Below are 18,245 nucleotides of genomic sequence, written 5' to 3'. Positions count from 1 at the left end.
CCTAGACCATAGGAACTGCTACTGTACCCACTTTTCAGACTAGAAAGCTGAGGCTCAGAGAAGTTAAATAATTTATTTACGATCACCCAGCTAGATAGTGATGAAACCTGGATTTGAAACTAGCCTATGCGTTTAGTGTGAGCTATTCTACCTATCCAATTTAACATGTAAATAGCCATGCCTTGCTCTTTCAACACAGACCCAGGACTGTGGCTCAAGCCTCATACTACCCGAGCCGGGGACAGCTCAGGTTCCCGACACCCACCTCAGTCCCACCGCCAGCATGGGCTCCAGCAGCTCCTTGATGTCCTGCTGGATGCCCGGCCCCATCGCTCGGGCCAGCATGCTGATGCAGGTGAACACCGTGGCGTCCACCTGCACTGCCTTCTGTCTCCTGCAGAGGACCAAACAGGGGCGAGTGTAGACATGACGCCATTTTGTGATACCCTACCTCAAAATTACCTTGGGGCAAGGAGGGCAGGTTACCCAGGCGGGGCCACCCCATGTGGGTGTGCAGGTTACCTACTGCACAGTCTAGGGGCCCATCACACTGTAGTCACTGCAGACTTGTATATTTAAAACAAATGACCAGCAGATGGCAGTAAAGTCTCTTGAGGAAGGGGCCCCACTTCAGAATTCACACAAAAGGCACCACGTGGGTTAGGGTGGTGCTGGCCAAGGTCCCTATTTAGGAAGCAAACTGAACAACGTGCACATCAGGGACCACGAGTGCAGGGCACAGCCATCATATGAGAAGAAATTCTTCTCCCTATGAGGAGAATGCTGGGCTTGAAACGGGCGAGGTTTATTAATTCACCAGCGCAATCCTCGCTACTAACACAGGGAACTATGAAGACACAATTCTAATTAACACTGACCCCCTAAGACTTAGAGAAGATACCCTAGCCTCGCCACCTTGCAGGGTGCTGAAGGTCTTTCTCATATTTTATTCACTGGGACGTTTCAAGAGGTAGGATAATGTATCCAACTTCAATGATAAAGAAAAAGGTGACCGTTAGGTCCCCTCAGTTCCAGTCTAGGAACCCTCGCTTTAGTTGTTATCAAAGTCAGACCTTTGAAAGCCAGAGAAAAGAACAAAACTAGGAGATTCCCAGTAAATAATATTGAGAACAGCACTGGTATCTAACATGTTCACAGGTATTCAACCTCCCCAAATATTTACATCCATGTCACTTCATTTGGGAAAGGCTGGAACTCCACTGAGGAAGGGCTATTCATTATATGATCTGCTGGTTAATGACGCAGAGAACAGGCTTCAGCTCCATGGAAACTGGGATGGAGCATCCTCCCTCTCCAACCAAAGGGGGTGGAAGGTGAAATCATAATGGAGATGCTTACTTATGGGCAAAGTCCTTAGGAGGCAGGGCTGCTCGGATGATGTCCAGCACACGAGGTAAATAGACCTTAAACTCAGACCTCACAGCCACAGAAAGTAGCCCCAGGGCTTGGAAGGCTGCTGTCCGTTCCTTCTCCTTCTTGACACAGCTTAGGACATGGTTCATGGTATCTTGGAGGTACTGGGTATCTGAGCACAGAAACGACAAAGTGTATATGGCTCAAGGTGAGGGGTGGTCTACATATGAAAGGTCAAAGTTCCTATAAAACACTTAAATTTAAGAATAAATTAAGAAAGCCTGTTGGAAAGATATTAAGAAGAATTTAGAGGATGCACTAACCAAACTCTGTGCTTGATAATCACTCCTCTGATACAGCTTTTAGAAATATTAGAAATATAAGCTGTTTTTCCTTTAATTAAAAAAAAAACAAAACTTAAAAGTGTCTCCAAAACAATATTGCATTAATTATCCCCATCAGCATTATATTTTGAGGGAAAGATTACATGCTTTTGTTTAAGAAATATATGTTAAACCTTGGTTAAAAACAAAGAGAGGATCATCTAAGCTATTTTATATTATCTGGAAATTTAAAGTAATATTGAAAACTGTTTGCAATAAACAGGCTATTCCATTCAGCTTAGGCCTAGAAATCACTTTGCTATCACCTAAAGACTTCTGTTACAGTTATATTTAATAGAACAAGATTTAGTCCGTAATTTGGAAAGCCACATATGTGTTTTCATTAAGTTTACATAAGCCAGTGTGCATGGGTAGGCGATTCTTGGGCAGTTTAAGCTAAAGTGCTACGACTCCTCAGAAGGCTGGTATTTCCTGCCTCTTGCCCCTCTTCCATTTCTTCTCTTCCATCTTTCTGGCCTCAAGTCTGTGCACCAGCAGCACATACAAGCAAGACCACGCATCCAGTGGAAAGTGAGGGGTGTTCAAGGCCACCAGGACCACATTTAGGAGACGGTGAACTAGACTCCCAAACAGCACACATACATCACTGCATTTATGCTATCGAGAAATGTCTTCTCTCACAGCTCACGGTCAAATGCCGTTGAAGCATGCTGGAGCTTGAAAACAGTCAAGAGACCAGGGTGATACAACTCTCAAATCAGAGTGCACCAACGAGAAAAATGGGACCTTTGCAGAGCAGGACAGCGTTTCGGCAGGAAATGAGCTTAAATCAAGAAGGTAATTTCCTTTTCCAGACTTAGCACCCCAAGAGATTAGGAATCTGACATTGCTAGAGATTCCAGCTCAATCCTAGGGGAAGTATTTTTGATATTCCCAAAGCTTGCATCATCAGGAAGTGCAAGCAATGACTTCCAAACTGCAAGCTTTAAAAAAGTGGCGCATTCCCAATGAGACTGTACTTATGGAGGCTGCCCAGGCTGAATTTCCAGAACGTATTTTAGTATATTATTTAATAAAACAACAAAAACTCACATCAAAAGAACAAACCTAGGGGCCCCTCTGAGCCTTTGTATCCTGCTGCTAGGCCGTCTTTTGAACTTACTAAGGTAACTGCTTCTACAACATGCCAGACTTTGATCAAATTTGGCCTAGTTATTATTCTCTTTTGAGCCACAGACTTTCAAACCAAGATCATTTAAAGCTCTACTGAATAGGGGCATGTCTGTTCATTAAAAAAGAGAAAAGCTGCTGGGTACCAGGTGAGAAGATGGAAAACTGACAAAATATGGGTGATTCTCATTATATCCCTTCTCTCTGGTTCAGCGATTTTATGTGGCTAATTGTCTCATCCTCGCTCAACACGTCCTATTCTCACACCCAGCACATTTAACACCTCACCGGCTGTATTTCTCTGCTTCCATCTGAGCTGGGTGGTGTGAAATGAGTCTGTGCTAGGGAACGGCATCCGCTGAGGGTCAGGCTGCCCTTTCATTTCCCATCCTGCCTCTCACTGGGTCCTGAACGCTTATTAAGCATGCACCATAGTGAAGAGGAAAGAGATGTAGGGCCGGGCTCTCTACACTCAGCTAGGAGGGAGGTGAGACAAGGACACTAAGTATGAACAGGCAACTGGAGTATTATTATAATTTTTACCTTTAGCTTGTTTCTCAAATGGTTTCGAAATAGCTAGGGGAAGCAGCAACAATAATGGTTTCTAGCTCTTGGCGCTTACTCTGTCAGGCACTTAGAGAGGTGCTAGACATTAAAGCAGCTCACCTCGTGAGGCAAGGACTGTCATTCTAATTTGACAAGTCAGGAAGTGGAGGCCCAGGAAGGTCAAATAACCTGCCCCAAACCTCACAGTTAAGAACAGAGGCAAGATTCACCCCAGGTCTGATGACGCCAAAGCCTTTCCACAGCTGGGGGTTGTAACGCAAGAGGAAAAGCACGTTTCTAGCTAGTGACCCAGCAAGGCCTCAGGGAGAAGCCAGTGTCTGAGCTGGGCCAGCTTCAGGAGCCAGGATTTCACACCGCCCAGTGGGAACAGGGCAAGAATTCAGGAATTCGGGAACCCACAGTCTATTACCCGTGAAACCAGCCTCTGAAGCGTCCAGTCCTTCCTCCCTGTGAGGGGGCGGCAGCCCGGTGCCCACCTCAGGAGCAGACACAGGCCTGTCACCGGATCCTCCCTGCCCCACAGACTGGAGGCTGCACACCACCGAAACCGATACTGCCCTTCCTGTGGTCTCTCAGAAGTCCACTCATGAATGTGTTGGCTTCCACACACGAGAACTTGCCTGGCTCTAGAAGTGCCTCTCTGCCTGCACATTCGCATTGTTCCTGCGTCTGCTGCCTCAGACATTTACAGAAAACCTGAACTGAACTAGATGCCACTGAAGCTGGAGAGAGGCAAGAGACCAGAGACTAGCCCCTCAGCAGGCACTGCTTCAAATGAGAAGCAGACATAACTTTCTGGCATCTCGTCTTCTCTGTTTAATTACCCTTGAATGGGTAATGACATGACACGTCCATGGACATCCTCACCTGTGAAGGCAGAAGGTCGGAAGGCAGCCAAGCGGGGCAACAAATTCAGGATTGTCATTTGGATCAGCGAGTTCTTGCTATTCCTGCACTTCAGCACCCACTGGCACACCTGAGACAGGAAGGACATAGGGTTGGCAAAGGAAAGGGAGGCGTGGAGCTTGGGAGAAGAGGGAGCGGACCTCCTGCCACTGACCTGATCAAATTTCTCCTCCATCAAGTCTCTGCAGCAGCGACTCTCCACCAGGGTGGACTTCGCTGGGCTGGGGGAAGCCCCGAAGCCCATGAGGCCTTGGTGAGAGCTGTACCCCAGCAGTCCCACCAAGGCGTTCGACTGCTGGGGCTGCATGGCCTGGAAACTGGTGAAGGGGGTGATGTGACGAGGTTTCGTTCCGAAGCCCATGAGATCCTTGCAGTACTTGTCATGTACCAACTGCTGCTGTGTGATTTCTTCCATTTCTTCTCTCAGGCGCTATATACATGGGGGAAAAGTCACCTTTACTTACAAGTGGCATTTGCCTAGGCACCAGGGAGTCTGCCGACAACACGAGCCCAACCCTGAAATGCAACTCTTCCCACAGTGGGCGGCAGCCACTCTTCATCTCTAGGATTCGATTTCCCCAGAACCTTGCAGGGGGCGTGAATCTGTTCTAATTCAGGCAGAAGAGCACCACCTACTGAACAATGAAGAAGCAGCAGGGGTCTGGCCCCCAAGAACCCCCTACCCCACCCTTGGTTTGGGAAAGCTGACTTGCGGATGGCTGTGACAACAGACCTAGGATCTAGCAACGGAGCCTCCTGCGAGGGTGAGGGGCAGCCCCAAGCCAGCATCCTGCTAAGGACGTTCTGCTCTCCCTCTTCTCACCAGAAACCCAGGTAGAGACAACTCAGGCAAGTTAATTTTCTAGAGTCCTAGGAATTCCATACGAGGCATGGAGTACACTGACTGGCTGAGAACCCCCATCTCTTACCTATTCAAAGGGCTGCTTAATAACTCACTCTCCAGCTTTCCAAATTGAGAAAGATATAAACCAATTAATTTCCAAACTTCTAAACTCTTTCCACAGATATTTTCATTTTTCAGAAAATCTTATCCACTATTCTTGTCAAGGTCACCAGTACGCTTAGGCTGCTAAATCGAATGGTCTGGAGCATCTGACTTGTCTGCAGCATCTGATCCAACTTAGTGTTTCCTCCTCCTTGAAACCCTTTCTTCCCTTGGCTCCTTGGACCCTGAGCTTTGCTGGCACCCCACCCCCACCCCTGCTGCTGCTCCTTCTTGGTCTCCCTTGGTTCTTCCTCATCTCCCGACCTCAGGTTCTCAGCCCCCATCTCTCTTCCAACTATCCTAGTTCCCCGGGGGTCCTCATCCAGTCTCACGACTGGAAATAACATCTATATGCCAATGACCTCCCCAATCTGTCTCTCTTGCTCAGATCTCTCCCCAAAGCAACTCAATAACTCCGCTCAGACGCCCGACACGCATCTTAAACTTTTTTTTTTTTTTTCACACACACACACTGTATTTTATTTTTACAAGAGATAAATAGACTGACACCAAGCATTGTACATGGATGACCACAACAAAAGCAACAATGATTGCAATTACCAAACATGAAACACACTCATACTATGTCATAATATTGACATTCAGTCCAGTAATCCTCCACTGTAACAGCTCCTTTACTTTGCAGTGAAAATTGATTTCTATATTCTTTGCCTCTGAGTCCTTGTGGGATTTTTTTTTTTAATTCAAACAGAAAGTCACAAAAATTATACTCATCCTCATCAGTTCACTCAGTCCCATGTAATTAATTACGCATCTTAAACTTAACACGTTCAAAAGCAAACTCCTGACCTTCTACCCCAGACCTGTTGCTCCCATCTCAGTAGATGGCAACTCTACCCTTCTAGTTGCTCAGGTCCCAAACCTTGACCCTTCTTTTTCTCCTATCGACCTCCAAATCCCAAATTCAGAATTCAGCCCCTCCTTGTACCCCGACAGCTCCCACTACTGCTGAGATGCTGCAGTTCCCCCCCGACTAGACTCCTGGCCTCAGCCCTGGCCCCTCCCGTAATCCATTCCCAGCACAGTCTGTACAGGGGCGTCTGAGACCCTAGGTGACGAGCCCCCTCCCTGCCCCAGGCATTCCCCCAACCCCATCTCCCAGCTCCTCTCACTCAGCTCAGTCGCAACGGCAATCGTGCTCCCTTCATAAAGCAGCACGCTCCTGACACGGGGCCTCATGCTTCCAGGACCAGCGGTCTGGAAGAAAGCTCACCCCCAGATGTTTGTATGGCTTTTTTCTTACCTCCTTCATGGCTGTGCTCAAACGTCATCATATTTTAAAATGCCATCCCTGACACATGCTGGCGTCCCCTATTCCTTCTCCCCGCCCTACTTTGCCCTACTCTTCTCCACAGCATTTATCACCAGATGCCACACTATGTATTTTTACTTACTTGTGTATTGTCTGCCTCCCTTGCTAGAGTGTACTGTTTTATTCACTGCTGCCTTATTCTTCTAGCTCTTAGGACACGGTATAGCTGGCCCACAGTAGGTGCTCAATTAGTATTTGTTGAATGAATGAAAAAGTTATGAAATTATAACACCTTACATTTGGATAGTTCTTTATAATTTACAAAGCACCATCACAAGTACTATTTCATTTACACCTATCAGTTAGGTGATATTGCCCTGTTTTACTGGAAGAAAACAAAGATCCCAGAGCTGTGTGGGGTACAGTGGAAAGTACCACATTATACTTGGGTGGGGAAAACTCTGAGAGTGACCATTTATGGAATGCCCACTAGGCATCAGGTGTTGTGCTAAGCACCTCACATATATTTAGAAACCTCACAGGAACCCAATGAGGTGGATAAGATCCCCATTAAAACTGAGCAAAATAAGGAGAGAAAGTAATTTACCCAAGTCACACAGTACAGAGAGGAGCGGGGATCCAAAGCCAGACTCGCTGTGCTTCTACACATACTGCAGCACACACTGCTCCCACATCTAGGGCACAGCCATCACCAAATGATCGCTGGGTCTACGAAAGCAGGAAGCCCGGGGGTGAAAGTCCACACCAACCGGCTCCCCACAGGAAGACTCACAGGTGGGGCTCTACCTACCAGATATACCCTGAATCTGGTGTCAGTGGATTGACCCTGAATCTACTTTTGTGTCTACACTGCCAGTGCCAGTTGAAGCCACCACCACTGCTCGCCCAGGTGACTGCAATCGCCTCCTGGGGCGGCCGTGAGAACAGGACCTCCAGCTACAAGGAGTGTAACCGACCCAGGGCCCCAGCTGCTACTCTGAAATCCATGGCCATGTCTGTGCCAAGGCCACACTTTCCACGAGCTGCTTCTAGCCGACGACGAACACGGTAGGAAGGCTACGGTGGGCCTCCTCTTGACGGCCAGCTCTGGCCTGAGGACCCTGTGATGGCTCCGCACAGCAGACTAGGGTGCTTCCATCCAACTTTTCTTCCCGCTCTTGTTCTCTCAGGGTCAGATACGCACTGAGGCCTGATGGTTCTCCCAGCCTCTCCCAGCTCCCTCCCCATTTTCTCTCAAAGTTTATTTCCCTAATACAGTCCTTGCACTTTTAAACCCAACTTTGCAGCTGCTTTTTGAGCCAGCACACCTCCTAACTCACCTCCCTGCTTCCCTTCCTGCCTCTCCACAAGCTCTTCCCCACAAGTAGCCAATGACTGTTAAAGATGGATGCCATCACGTCATCCTGTGGACACAGCCCTGTGAGAAGAACGGGAGCCAGTCGGGGCCACGAGCTGTGAGGCCCCCGGTGAGGCCCCTCCCACCCTCTCCCTTGCTCACGGTGCACCAGCCACACTTCCCTTCTCGCCTCAACTCATCAAACTCTCTTCCACCTCAAAGTCTCTGCCTGGAGCACCACCTCCCTGCCCGCTGCAAGGCTGGCTCCTCCATGTCATGTGGTCTCAGCTCAAACGGCACCAACCTCAGGGAGGGAGTCACCCGCAACCCCGTTACCCACCACCCCATTTCCTCACAGACTTGCTGCTACCTGAAATGTTCTTATTTGTCTATCTATTGCCTGCTCCCCCCACAAAACGTCAGCTCTTTGAGGACAGGGATCTCGCCTCGTCTCGCTCCCAGAATGGCACGTGAGAAGACTGGACACCCTGAAACGCGCTTCTCACCTCCCCCTCCATGCTGCTGATGCGAACCAGCTCGTTGAGGATCAGTAAGGCTCCGTGGATCCGATCATCGCGATTCATGCCCTTCTCCTTGGCCAAGGTCTCGTCAAACCCTTTCTCTGCTTCCTCAAACGTGTGCTACGGAGAGATACAGAATGCCTAAACTACCCAACGTCCAGAGTTAGAAAGCAGCCCCACCCATCTACATGGGGGGCTCTGAGGTTACCATGCCTGCTGAGGGCCTCGTGCCGGTGTCACCAACAATCCTAACTCATTGAGCTCTCTCGTTTCATTTAGCTTCAACTCTCACAGCAATACCATGAGGGAGATACCACTACCACCCCTATTTAATAGAGAAAAAACAAGAGGCTCAAAGAAGCTAAGTGACTTGTCCAAGGTCACAGAGCGGCCAAGACGAGAACCCAGGTCTCCAATCCCAGGTTCCCATGTTCAGGGCTCTTTTTGCAGGACGAGGCTCCTTAGCAGGTTCACTTGGCAGCGGCAGTCAGCACAGGACTCACGACACTAGAGGAGCACTGGCATCTCTCCAGAGACACCCATATTTCTATACATTAACATCTCTGAAAAAAGATGTCTTGTAATTGTTGATAAGAAGGCAGTGAGTTTAACTGGCACCATAGTCTCACTCTTAGTGGTACAGAAAACAATGGTGTGGCTATCGATCAATCTTTGCTTTTGTGAAAAACAATAAAATAACTACTGATTCATACTGAGCTTAAAAAACCATGGGAGACCAAAGCAGACAGGGTACTTGCTCCATGGCAAGGGGCCTGCTGCTGTCCTGTAGGCCCGGTGATACTCTATGCAAACGTGCTCTGCTGGAGGTTGGGATGGAACCATCTCCTCACCCTGTACCACTGTGGCTTCTGCATCTCCTTCGGCTCCCGCTGGGTGGTGAGGATCAGACAGGCACGAAGGGCGGCAACAGCTCCCTCACGGATGGCCTGTTTGGGGTCCCACACGGCCACAAAAATATTGTCAAAGAAGGGCTGCACTTGCTGGAAGAAGAAGGTGGGGACGCTGATGGCCAGCTCACGAAGAACCAGGACCTGGGAGAAAAAGCACAGAGAACTTTCATCTGGGTCAGAGTCTTGTTCTCTCAGGGACACAGCCTCCTGTCATCCTAGAGCCTACATACACTAGGAAGAGAGCACACTTGCCCACTCTTCTAGCTCAGAAATTCTGGGGACCTAGGAAGGAGAGTGAAATTGATCAAACATCTCAGTGTTCATTATCCTAGGGTGTTTAGAAGCAGAATGCTTGTAATGTTAGAACACAAGTTCTGAAAGGGCAGACGTATTTAATGCTTTGCACACTGCTCTACTGATAGCCTAGAATGTGCCCAAAATACAGCAGGCATTCAATAAACATTGTATTGAATGAATGAATAATCCTGTTTAATATGTAATCTTGCTATTATTTTCATCTGACCCTGGAAAAACTGAAGGTTCGGAGGCTGCCCCAAGTTACAGAGTTAGGAAGTAGCACCAGGGTCCATGTGTGGGCCCCTCACCCAGGCAGGCTCCCTCCGTGTGGTGCTGTCCCCGAAAGAGGGAACCGACTGGAAAGGATCCAACTGAAGCTTCTGATCTCCATCCCATTCATTCCTAGATTCTCTCTCTTAAGGACAGACTCTCTCCCATCTCACAGCCTGGATTCCTAGCCCATCAAACCAGCCTGTTTCAGGGATGAGCCTCAGAAAGCAATGAGTATGTGCGTCTAGAAGAAGAGGATAAGAAGCCACCACTTCCTCAAGTGAAGAACAGCCAACGGGAAAGAGGAAGTCTGGACTACGTACCGACCGATCAATAAATGACTAAAAAATAAACTGGAAAGGCCTGGGAGAAGGCAGGCCAACTCTCCCAGCACGGAGAGTGAGTCCCTCCCTGCTCCTCTCTTCAGCCCAGTACTCCCATTTTCCCACAGGATATGGAGGGACCTTGACAGAGGGATCCTGCAGATAGCGCGGTTGTCTGGGGGCTTTGTAAGCCTCTTGGCTTGTGGCTTCTTCTCTTCCCTACGGCTGAGGGCATGCCTTCTGCCTGGGAGGCATTTTTGATTCTGGAAAACTGGAGGTCAGGACAAGCACTGCACATAGGGCTGCCTCTCAAGCAACAAAAGAGAACATTAAGCCTCCTCTTCAGGTACGGAGCTCAGGGTGAAGAGAGAAAGGGATTCAGGACAGAACCGAGGGCCACCAAGAAGCCCAGTGCCTTTGCCTGGAGCACCCCTCTCATTCTTTGCCTTTCAGGGACCTGAGCACATCGTGTGAAGGACCCCGACGTGGAGCCACCACTCGCCACGCACTCACAGCCGCATGTCTCCGGCCCTCGTTGCGGTCAGCACCCAGCCATTCCAAGGCTCGCTTCACCTCAAACTCCACATACTCCGCGGTAAAAGTGTCCCCTGCCATGGCGAGGCGACCGATGGCCTTGGATGCCATTTCCATGACAACTGGGTCATTGGAGGGGAGGAGGTTCCGAAGGTAGTTAGCAAATCTTCCGATTCGGGTGGCGTTCCCACCTTCCACTCCTATGAGGCTGGCTGGAAAAGAGAGGAAAGCAAAAGGTGAGGAAGGGCACATGCTGTCCAGGAAAGTATGCTGCCTTCAGAGGAAAGCTAGCCAGTGACCCCTTCCTTTTACTTTAAGTACAGACTGCAATTTCCAGACAGTAAGGATGCAAATAATTTTCATTTTAACCAACAGATTTCATATTTGTGCCAGAACTACTTATATAAAGCAAAATAACCTCACTTTAGTATACATAATTTGTTTTCCCAAGAAAAAAAGGAAAACAAACTGGGACTGAATAATAGTTCACAGGATGGAAGACCAGTCCCTGGAGGTTGAAAATTACCTGCCTTTCATTCACTGCACCCCAACTCTACTTTTCTATTCGTAAGCCCCACTATGCCAAACTTTGCTCTACAGAGAAACCAGAGCCTGCATTTCTGCAGTGGAAAGAAAGCAGGCTTCTAGTTTCAGTTCAGGCACACTGGCCCTAGAAAAGTCGCTTAACAGTTCTGAGATTCCATATCTGAAAAAACCTGCTTTGTCGACGTCCCAGGACTATTGCTAGAATTAAAAGCTGGATAAGTATACTGAAAGCCACAAGGCTCCTTAAAATTCATTAAACAAATGTGAACTAAGTGTCCAGTAAGAAGCAGACCAGGGTGCAGTAGACACAAAGCTGAAGAGTCCTTTATTCCCAGTTCTCACCTTACCAGAAACTCTGTCCTTACCTATGGCCAAGATGCCACCTTTCCTCTCATTGGCATCTGAGCTGGAAACCAGTTCAAAAATGTGATGGTTCAGCTGATCATAGAAGCGAGTAGACTCTTCTTGACTCATCTACAAAAGAAGATGTACTCAGAACAGTTTCTAATGTCTCCCTGGTGGTGGGGTGGCTTCCAAAGACTAGGACCTGAGAGGTAGCCAGGAGGTACAGTTCCAGCCAAAGATGACATGGCCACTGCCTATTTCTATAGTTTTAAACTGAAGAGCAATTCATCGGTGTATTTAACAAATACTTATCGAGTATCTACTCCTCTGCAGGCCATGTCCCGTCCTAGATTCTACCTAGTACCAAGGGTATAAGAATAAACAAGACATTGTCCCTGACCTCAAGTCTGGTCTCTATTTAGAAAGCCCCAGGACTTCCCTGGTGGCACAGTGGTTAAGAATCCGCCTGCCAATGCAGGGGACATGGGTTCCAGCCCTGGTCCGGGAAGATCCCACATGCCACGCAGCAACTAAGCCCGCGAGCCACAACTACTGAGCCTGCGTGCCTAGACCCCGAGCTCCACAACAAGAGAAGCCAAGGCAATGAGGAGCCCGCGCACCGCAAGGAAGAGCAGCCCCCGCTCAACGCAACTAGAGAAAGCCTGCACACAGCAATGAAGACACAACACAGCCAAAAATAAAAATAAATAAATAAATAAAAATTAAGGGGGAAAAAAAAAAAGAAAGAAAGAAAGCCCCAAGCAACCAACTCGTCAAACCCATCCCAACCGCTGTTATCAGGCAGAAAGAGTGGAAGGTCTGGAATGTGGCATGAAAAAGAAAAAAAAATGAAAAGAAGCAGCCGACTCCTAAAATATCACAATACAGGAAATGCCACAGAAATGTGTAACTGCAAAGGAACCTGCCCATTCTACAGACATGAGAAATCGGTGCCTTTCTAAAATGGAATCTCTGCATTTTCCGAATCCTCACTTAGCTGTCAAGAGGCATCTAAACCAGGGGTGGTATATGTAACCCCAACACTCCATGATGAACGGCCCCGAACCACAGCAATCCCAACCTCTCGGAGCTCCATGGTGACATAGTGCTGGAGCTCCTTGGCGGCTTTGGCCCTGGTCTCCTCATTCCGGCTCTTCAGGCCGCTGGCAAACTGCTGCAGGACGCTCACATTGCTGGATGCGGTGGTAGCTGTGGCAGCAGCGGCAGGGCCGGTTCCAAGCATCTTGCCCTGAGGTTCTTCGGAGAGAAGCTTCCTTTAATATTCTGAATAACAAACCATGGCGATGAACTCATTTATGGCCCCAGCTCCTCAACACAGATCTTCACCCTATCCACGTCAGGCTGGGGATCCTAAAAAGGTTGGGACACCTCACTGAAAAACATGCAGAGAGCCTCGATTCATTCAACAATGACTGATGTTTAAAAGAGGCAGCATAGGAGAGAGGGTCAAATTATGGGCTGTGCTGCCAGACTACCTGGGTGTGAATCCAGTCCAAAATTATATACCTTGAGGAAAGATACTTAAAATGTCTTAGTTTCCTAAACTGTAATAAGAGGATAACAGTACCTAACTCATAGGATTGATGTGAGGATTAAATGAGTTAACACACTAAACAGTTAAACAGTTAAAAAGTGCTTAAAACAGTGCCAGGCACACAGTGAGTTCTTAATAGTTGTTAGCTATGATTATCATTATGACTACTATGTACATGGCACAGAGTGAGGTACTAGAGGTGGGGAGGTAGAGAGAAAATAAAGCATGCCTAAGACTGTCTTTTTCCTCCAGCAGTTCAATTTAAAGAGGGAAATTGATTATTATTCTGTAGCAGCAGTGCCCAATAGAAATACAAGCCACAAATGTAAAATAACTTTAAATTTCCTTGTAGCCATATCGAAAAGGTAAAAACAAACAGGCAAAATTAATACATTTTATTTAATCCAATACATCCCAAATATCATTTCAACATGTAATCAATATAAAAATTATTGATATATTTTTCTATTCTCTTTTTTGTACTGAGTCTCCAAAATCTACTGTGTATTTTACACTTAGGGTAATCTCAACTTGGACCAATCACATTTCAAGTGCTCTAAGCCATATGTGGCTGATGGGTATTGTATAGGACAGCGCAGTTCTATAGAACATTAGGACTTGGAATGTGCTCTAAAAGAGACTGATTCGTTCCTGAGATCACTCATTCATTCTTCAGTTATGCCCTGTCCCTTCCCTCAATAAGCTTACAGTCTAGGGGGAAACACAAATAATCAGGCGACCACAATAAAGTGGCCATGATAGCGCTCTGGCAGACTGCTATGTCAGTAACATATGCACCTATCCTAGGTATGTCCAGATTATATTAGAAAATCAAATTTTCAAAATCTCTTATTTTTCAAATAATTTGTGAAATGCAGAGAAAAAAAAAAACCAAAACAGGGAATAATTGGTTCTGAAAAGCTTTTAAATACTCCAGTGCCGAGAAGAGTGCAGAAGGAAGTGTCAGCCTTCAGGGGAGAGGAAACCCAAGGACTCCAGATGAGAAAACCACAGAGTGTGTGCGCTCGTCGGGGGGAGGGAGGCTAGCAAGGAATTTCCAGTCTCAGGAACGAACCAGCAGATCTTTATAAGGTCTAAGGCCCACAGGCCATCTGCTCCAGGGAGAATTCAATTAAAATACTGGAAGTTAAATATCCGAAGGGTCTTGGCGAGGGCTTACAGAAGTTAAAGTCAGGTGGCCGAAACTAGGGATGGGGGCGGGGGAAGCAGAGAGGATGAAACTCTGGGATGGAACCGAGCTCAGCTCCGGGGAATGGGTCCTTGAGAGGCCTCCACGGTGGAGCGCAAGGGGCTGACACTGACGTTGGTCCTCTTTGAGGACAATTTGTAGGGGGCTCTGAAGAAGGGGCGACTGATGGGCAAGGAGACCCAAAGGTGCCCCAGCAATACAGGAGCTGATGGGCCGGCCTTCGTGGCGCCAGAGACGCACAGCAGGCTAAAGGGCTCGGGGGTTTCCTGCGGGTCCGGGAAGAGGTGGGCGTTGCCTCGGGGGTGCGGGTCCAGGGCTCAGGAGGCGCCCAACTCCGTGGGGGCCAGTACTGAGGGGACCTCACGTCCCAGACGGAAGACTTCCCGGGGTACCCCCACGGACCAGGTTGACCGTGGGTCTGGAAATTCCGCCGCCTTGTAGGGGTCGGTGCCAGGTCCCAGACTCACCGCGCGGCTTCGGCCAAGGCCTCAGCTGCCGCCGCCAGCGCCGGTACCGCCGCTTCAGGACCCCGACCCCACCACCCGCCTTCCCCGCTGTCCTCTAAGCCGGGCGGGAGGGAAGGCGGGCTCCCAGTCCTAAGGACCAATCGACGGGCGTAAGAGGAAGATGGACTGGAACACCGGCCAATAGTCATTAAGGAGAAGTGAGGCTTCGGAACCCGGCTTCTCAAGGGGGCGGGGACTGTTCAAATAGACAAACCCCGTGGCCAGTGGCAGGTGAAAGGGGGCTTAGGTCCACTCGGGAGAACCAATCGGTCGTGAGTTGACTTCAGTCACTTCCACGCACACATCCGGTGCATCGCTACTATAAGTCCCCTCTGCACCTGGGCTGTGAAGGTGTGCATTCCGCTGTCTGGGTACCGTGGAATGGAACCACTAGGAGGTAAGCGGAGGTTCGAGACCCCGCCGGGTTTAATCTTCGAGACCAGAGTGTGAGCGATGCCAGCGCCTTGTAATTACTGGAGCAAAAGAAGTGGAATTTTCGGACTAGCGCTACTTGTGCATCCGTGATTTCTCTTTTGTGAAATGGAATACGCATTTGAAAGCGTTTTTAGATTTCCCCACTTTTCCAAAATTATCTAGCTCACAAGATCATTCGCGAGAAACCGTAGACAAGTTTTAGCTAAATAAGCTGCTCGTAAACAAATAATTTCAAAGTAGTATCATTTAAAAAACATCCTTTCGAAAATCAATGGCAAAAATGGAATTTGACTACATTTCTTTTTTTAAAAATCACGGTCTGTTTATTATAGTAAGCATTGAAAATTCCTAAATACCTCACAATAGGAGTACGATTAAATAAAATATAGTAATTTATATTAAGGAAAATGTAGGTAGAAATTAATAATCGTAATGTAGATGAATATTTGCTAAGAAGGAAAAGGGTTCACAATTATACCATGTAAATATAATATAACCTATTAAAAATTTATGTTTCTTATGTGTCTATGTTAACATGGGGAAAATATACAACTAAGGTGTAATGGAATTTGGGGAAGGCATATTTTTCCTTTACACATTACCATCATTTACTTTTTTACTTTAATTAAATAAAAAGTGTTTGTTGAAGAGGTGTAAGTTTCCAGAAGTACTAAATTACCAAATAAAAGAGGTTTGGTAATATTCTGTGGCTAAAAAACGCTTCGGCAGATTTAAGAGAAAAAGAAGTTGTGACTTTTTTTTTTTGATGTGGACCATTTTTAAAGTCTTTATTGAATTTGTTACAATATTGCTTCTGTTTTATGTTATGTTTTTTTTGGTCATGAGGCATGTGGGATCTTAGCTCCCTGAGGGGATCAAACCCACACCCCCTGCATTGGAGGGTGAAGCCTTAACCACTGGACCGCCAGGGAAGTCCCATGACTACTTCTTCAGGTTTAGAATCTTTACATTGATTCTTCTGTGAAATAATTGTTCCTCTGAATTTCACAGTTTTCACTTGTTTTCAACATCTCTAATTTAGTCGTTAAACATTTTTGAATATGTAATACACTCACTGTTCAAATCTCAAAATAATTAAAAATTATGCGTATCATTATAAGTCTTGCTCCACCCCTGCCCCTTCACTACTTATTTTCTTAGTTCTTATGTATCCCTAGATTTTACATTTTTTACATTTCTATGTAAATAAAAGACAAATATAAATATATATTCTTATTTCCCTCTTTTGTTACGCTATATACACTGTTCTGTACTTTTTAAAATTCTAGGGTACCTTGGCTTCCCTGGTGGCGCAGTGGTTAAGAATCCACCTGCCAATGCAGGGGACATGGGTTCAAGCCCTGGTCCGGGAAAAACCCCACATGCCGCGGGGCAACTAAGCCCGTGCGCCACAGCTACTGAGCCTGCGCTCTAGAGCCCGCGAGCCACAGCTACTGAAGCCCACGTGCCTAGAGCCTGTGCTCCGCAGCAAGAGAAGCCACCGCAATGAGAAGCCCACGCTCGCCGCAACTAGAAGAAGCCCGCGCGCAGCAACGAAGACCCAATGCAGCCAAAAGAAATAAATAAAATAAATAAATTTATTTATTTTATTTTTTTTAAAATTATTTATTTATTTATTTATTTATTTATTATTTTTGGCTGTGTTGGGTCTTCATTTCTGTGCGAGGGCTTTCTCTAGTTGCGGCAAGTGGGGGCCACTCTTCATCGCGGTGCGCGGGACTCTTACTATCGTGGCCTCTCTTGTTGTGGAGCACAGGCTCCAGACACGCGCAGGCTCAGTAATTGTGGCTCACGGGCCTAGTTGCTCCGCGGCATGTGGGATCTTCCCAGACCAGGGCTCGAACCCGTGTCCCCTGCATTGGCAGGCAGATTCTCAACCACTGCGCCACCAGGGAAGCCCCAATAAATTTATTTAAAAAAAAATTCTAGGATATCTTAGAGATCTTTCTTAGTTCTTTCTTTCTTAGATCTTCCTTGTTCTTTTGTTATTCTTATAGCTGCATAGTGATCCATCACATGCATATATCATAATTTATATTTCCATTTCTCTGTTGATGGACACGTGTTATTTTCAAATTCATGCTATTACTAATGATGCTGCAATGAATGCCTTTGTAGATATATAATTTTATTCCCTGGCAGCTATACAAAATAGTACCAGAAATGTGATTATAGGGTCAGAGGGTAAATGCATGTGTAATTCGATGGATATTGTCAAATTCATCTCTGTAAGGGAGGTATCAATTTTCATTTCCACCAGCAATATATGAGGTTTTTGTCTCCCTAAGACGTGGTATGGCCCTGTTTTCTAATTAACAATCGAAGATGGTTTTATAGCAATAGTAATCAGTGCATTTATAGGTCTCTTTGCAGTTTACAAAGAGCTTTCTTGTCCATTATGTTAAAATAATAACTAATATTTATTGAGCACTTACAAGCTATCAGGCGTTTTGGCGGACATTATAGAGTAGTGGTTAAAAGCATCTTGGAGTCAAAACTAACCGAATCTGAAACTTAGCTCCAACATTTACTGACTATATGAGAAAGCACTTATGTACCTATTTCCTTATTTACAAAACTAGAAGGTGGGGCTTCCCTGGTGGCGCAGTGGTTGAGAATCTGCCTGCCAATGCAGGGAACACGGGTTCGAGCCCTGGTCTGGGAAGATCCCACATGCCGTGGAGCAACTAGGCCCGTGAGGCACAACTACTGAGCCTGCGCGTCTGGAGCCTGTGCTCCGCAACAAGAGGCCGCGATAGCGCGAGGCCCGCGCA

The 18,245-nt window shown here is 47.1% G+C and overlaps 1 protein-coding gene and 1 long non-coding RNA gene across 6 annotated transcripts in view; one reads left to right on the top strand and one right to left on the bottom strand.

Annotated features, from left to right (window-relative positions):
• MTOR (mechanistic target of rapamycin kinase) overlaps positions 1 to 15,102 on the bottom strand; it is a 125,498-nt gene extending 110,396 nt beyond the window's left edge. For 2 of the 5 annotated variants that reach the window (XM_082380942.1, XM_082380945.1), the window contains exons 1-10: positions 14,977 to 15,102; positions 12,826 to 13,115; positions 11,765 to 11,873; positions 10,833 to 11,065; positions 9,370 to 9,570; positions 8,504 to 8,638; positions 4,516 to 4,791; positions 4,323 to 4,431; positions 1,360 to 1,546; positions 266 to 394 (exon numbers count right to left, since the gene is read on the bottom strand). In XM_082380942.1, the coding sequence (XP_082237068.1) occupies positions 266 to 394; positions 1,360 to 1,546; positions 4,323 to 4,431; positions 4,516 to 4,791; positions 8,504 to 8,638; positions 9,370 to 9,570; positions 10,833 to 11,065; positions 11,765 to 11,873; positions 12,826 to 12,987 (1,541 nt within the window). In that variant the 5' untranslated portion in view covers positions 12,988 to 13,115; positions 14,977 to 15,102. The remainder of the gene's footprint in view (positions 1 to 265; positions 395 to 1,359; positions 1,547 to 4,322; positions 4,432 to 4,515; positions 4,792 to 8,503; positions 8,639 to 9,369; positions 9,571 to 10,832; positions 11,066 to 11,764; positions 11,874 to 12,825; positions 13,116 to 14,976) is intronic. The other 3 variants (XM_082380943.1, XM_082380946.1, XM_082380944.1) reach the window with 3 other exon arrangements.
• A 75-nt stretch (positions 15,103 to 15,177) lies between these two features.
• LOC309624482 lies at positions 15,178 to 17,055 on the top strand. The gene is made up of 2 exons (XR_014241965.1): positions 15,178 to 15,412; positions 16,740 to 17,055. It is a non-coding gene; the product is annotated as an uncharacterized lncRNA (long non-coding RNA).
• Positions 17,056 to 18,245: the final 1,190 nt, after the last annotated feature.

Source organism: Balaenoptera borealis, assembly GCF_965194805.1.
Source record: "Balaenoptera borealis genome assembly, chromosome: 1".
Classification (NCBI taxonomy): domain Eukaryota; kingdom Metazoa; phylum Chordata; class Mammalia; order Artiodactyla; family Balaenopteridae; genus Balaenoptera; species Balaenoptera borealis.
This window is presented reverse-complemented; position numbering and strand designations above follow the sequence as displayed.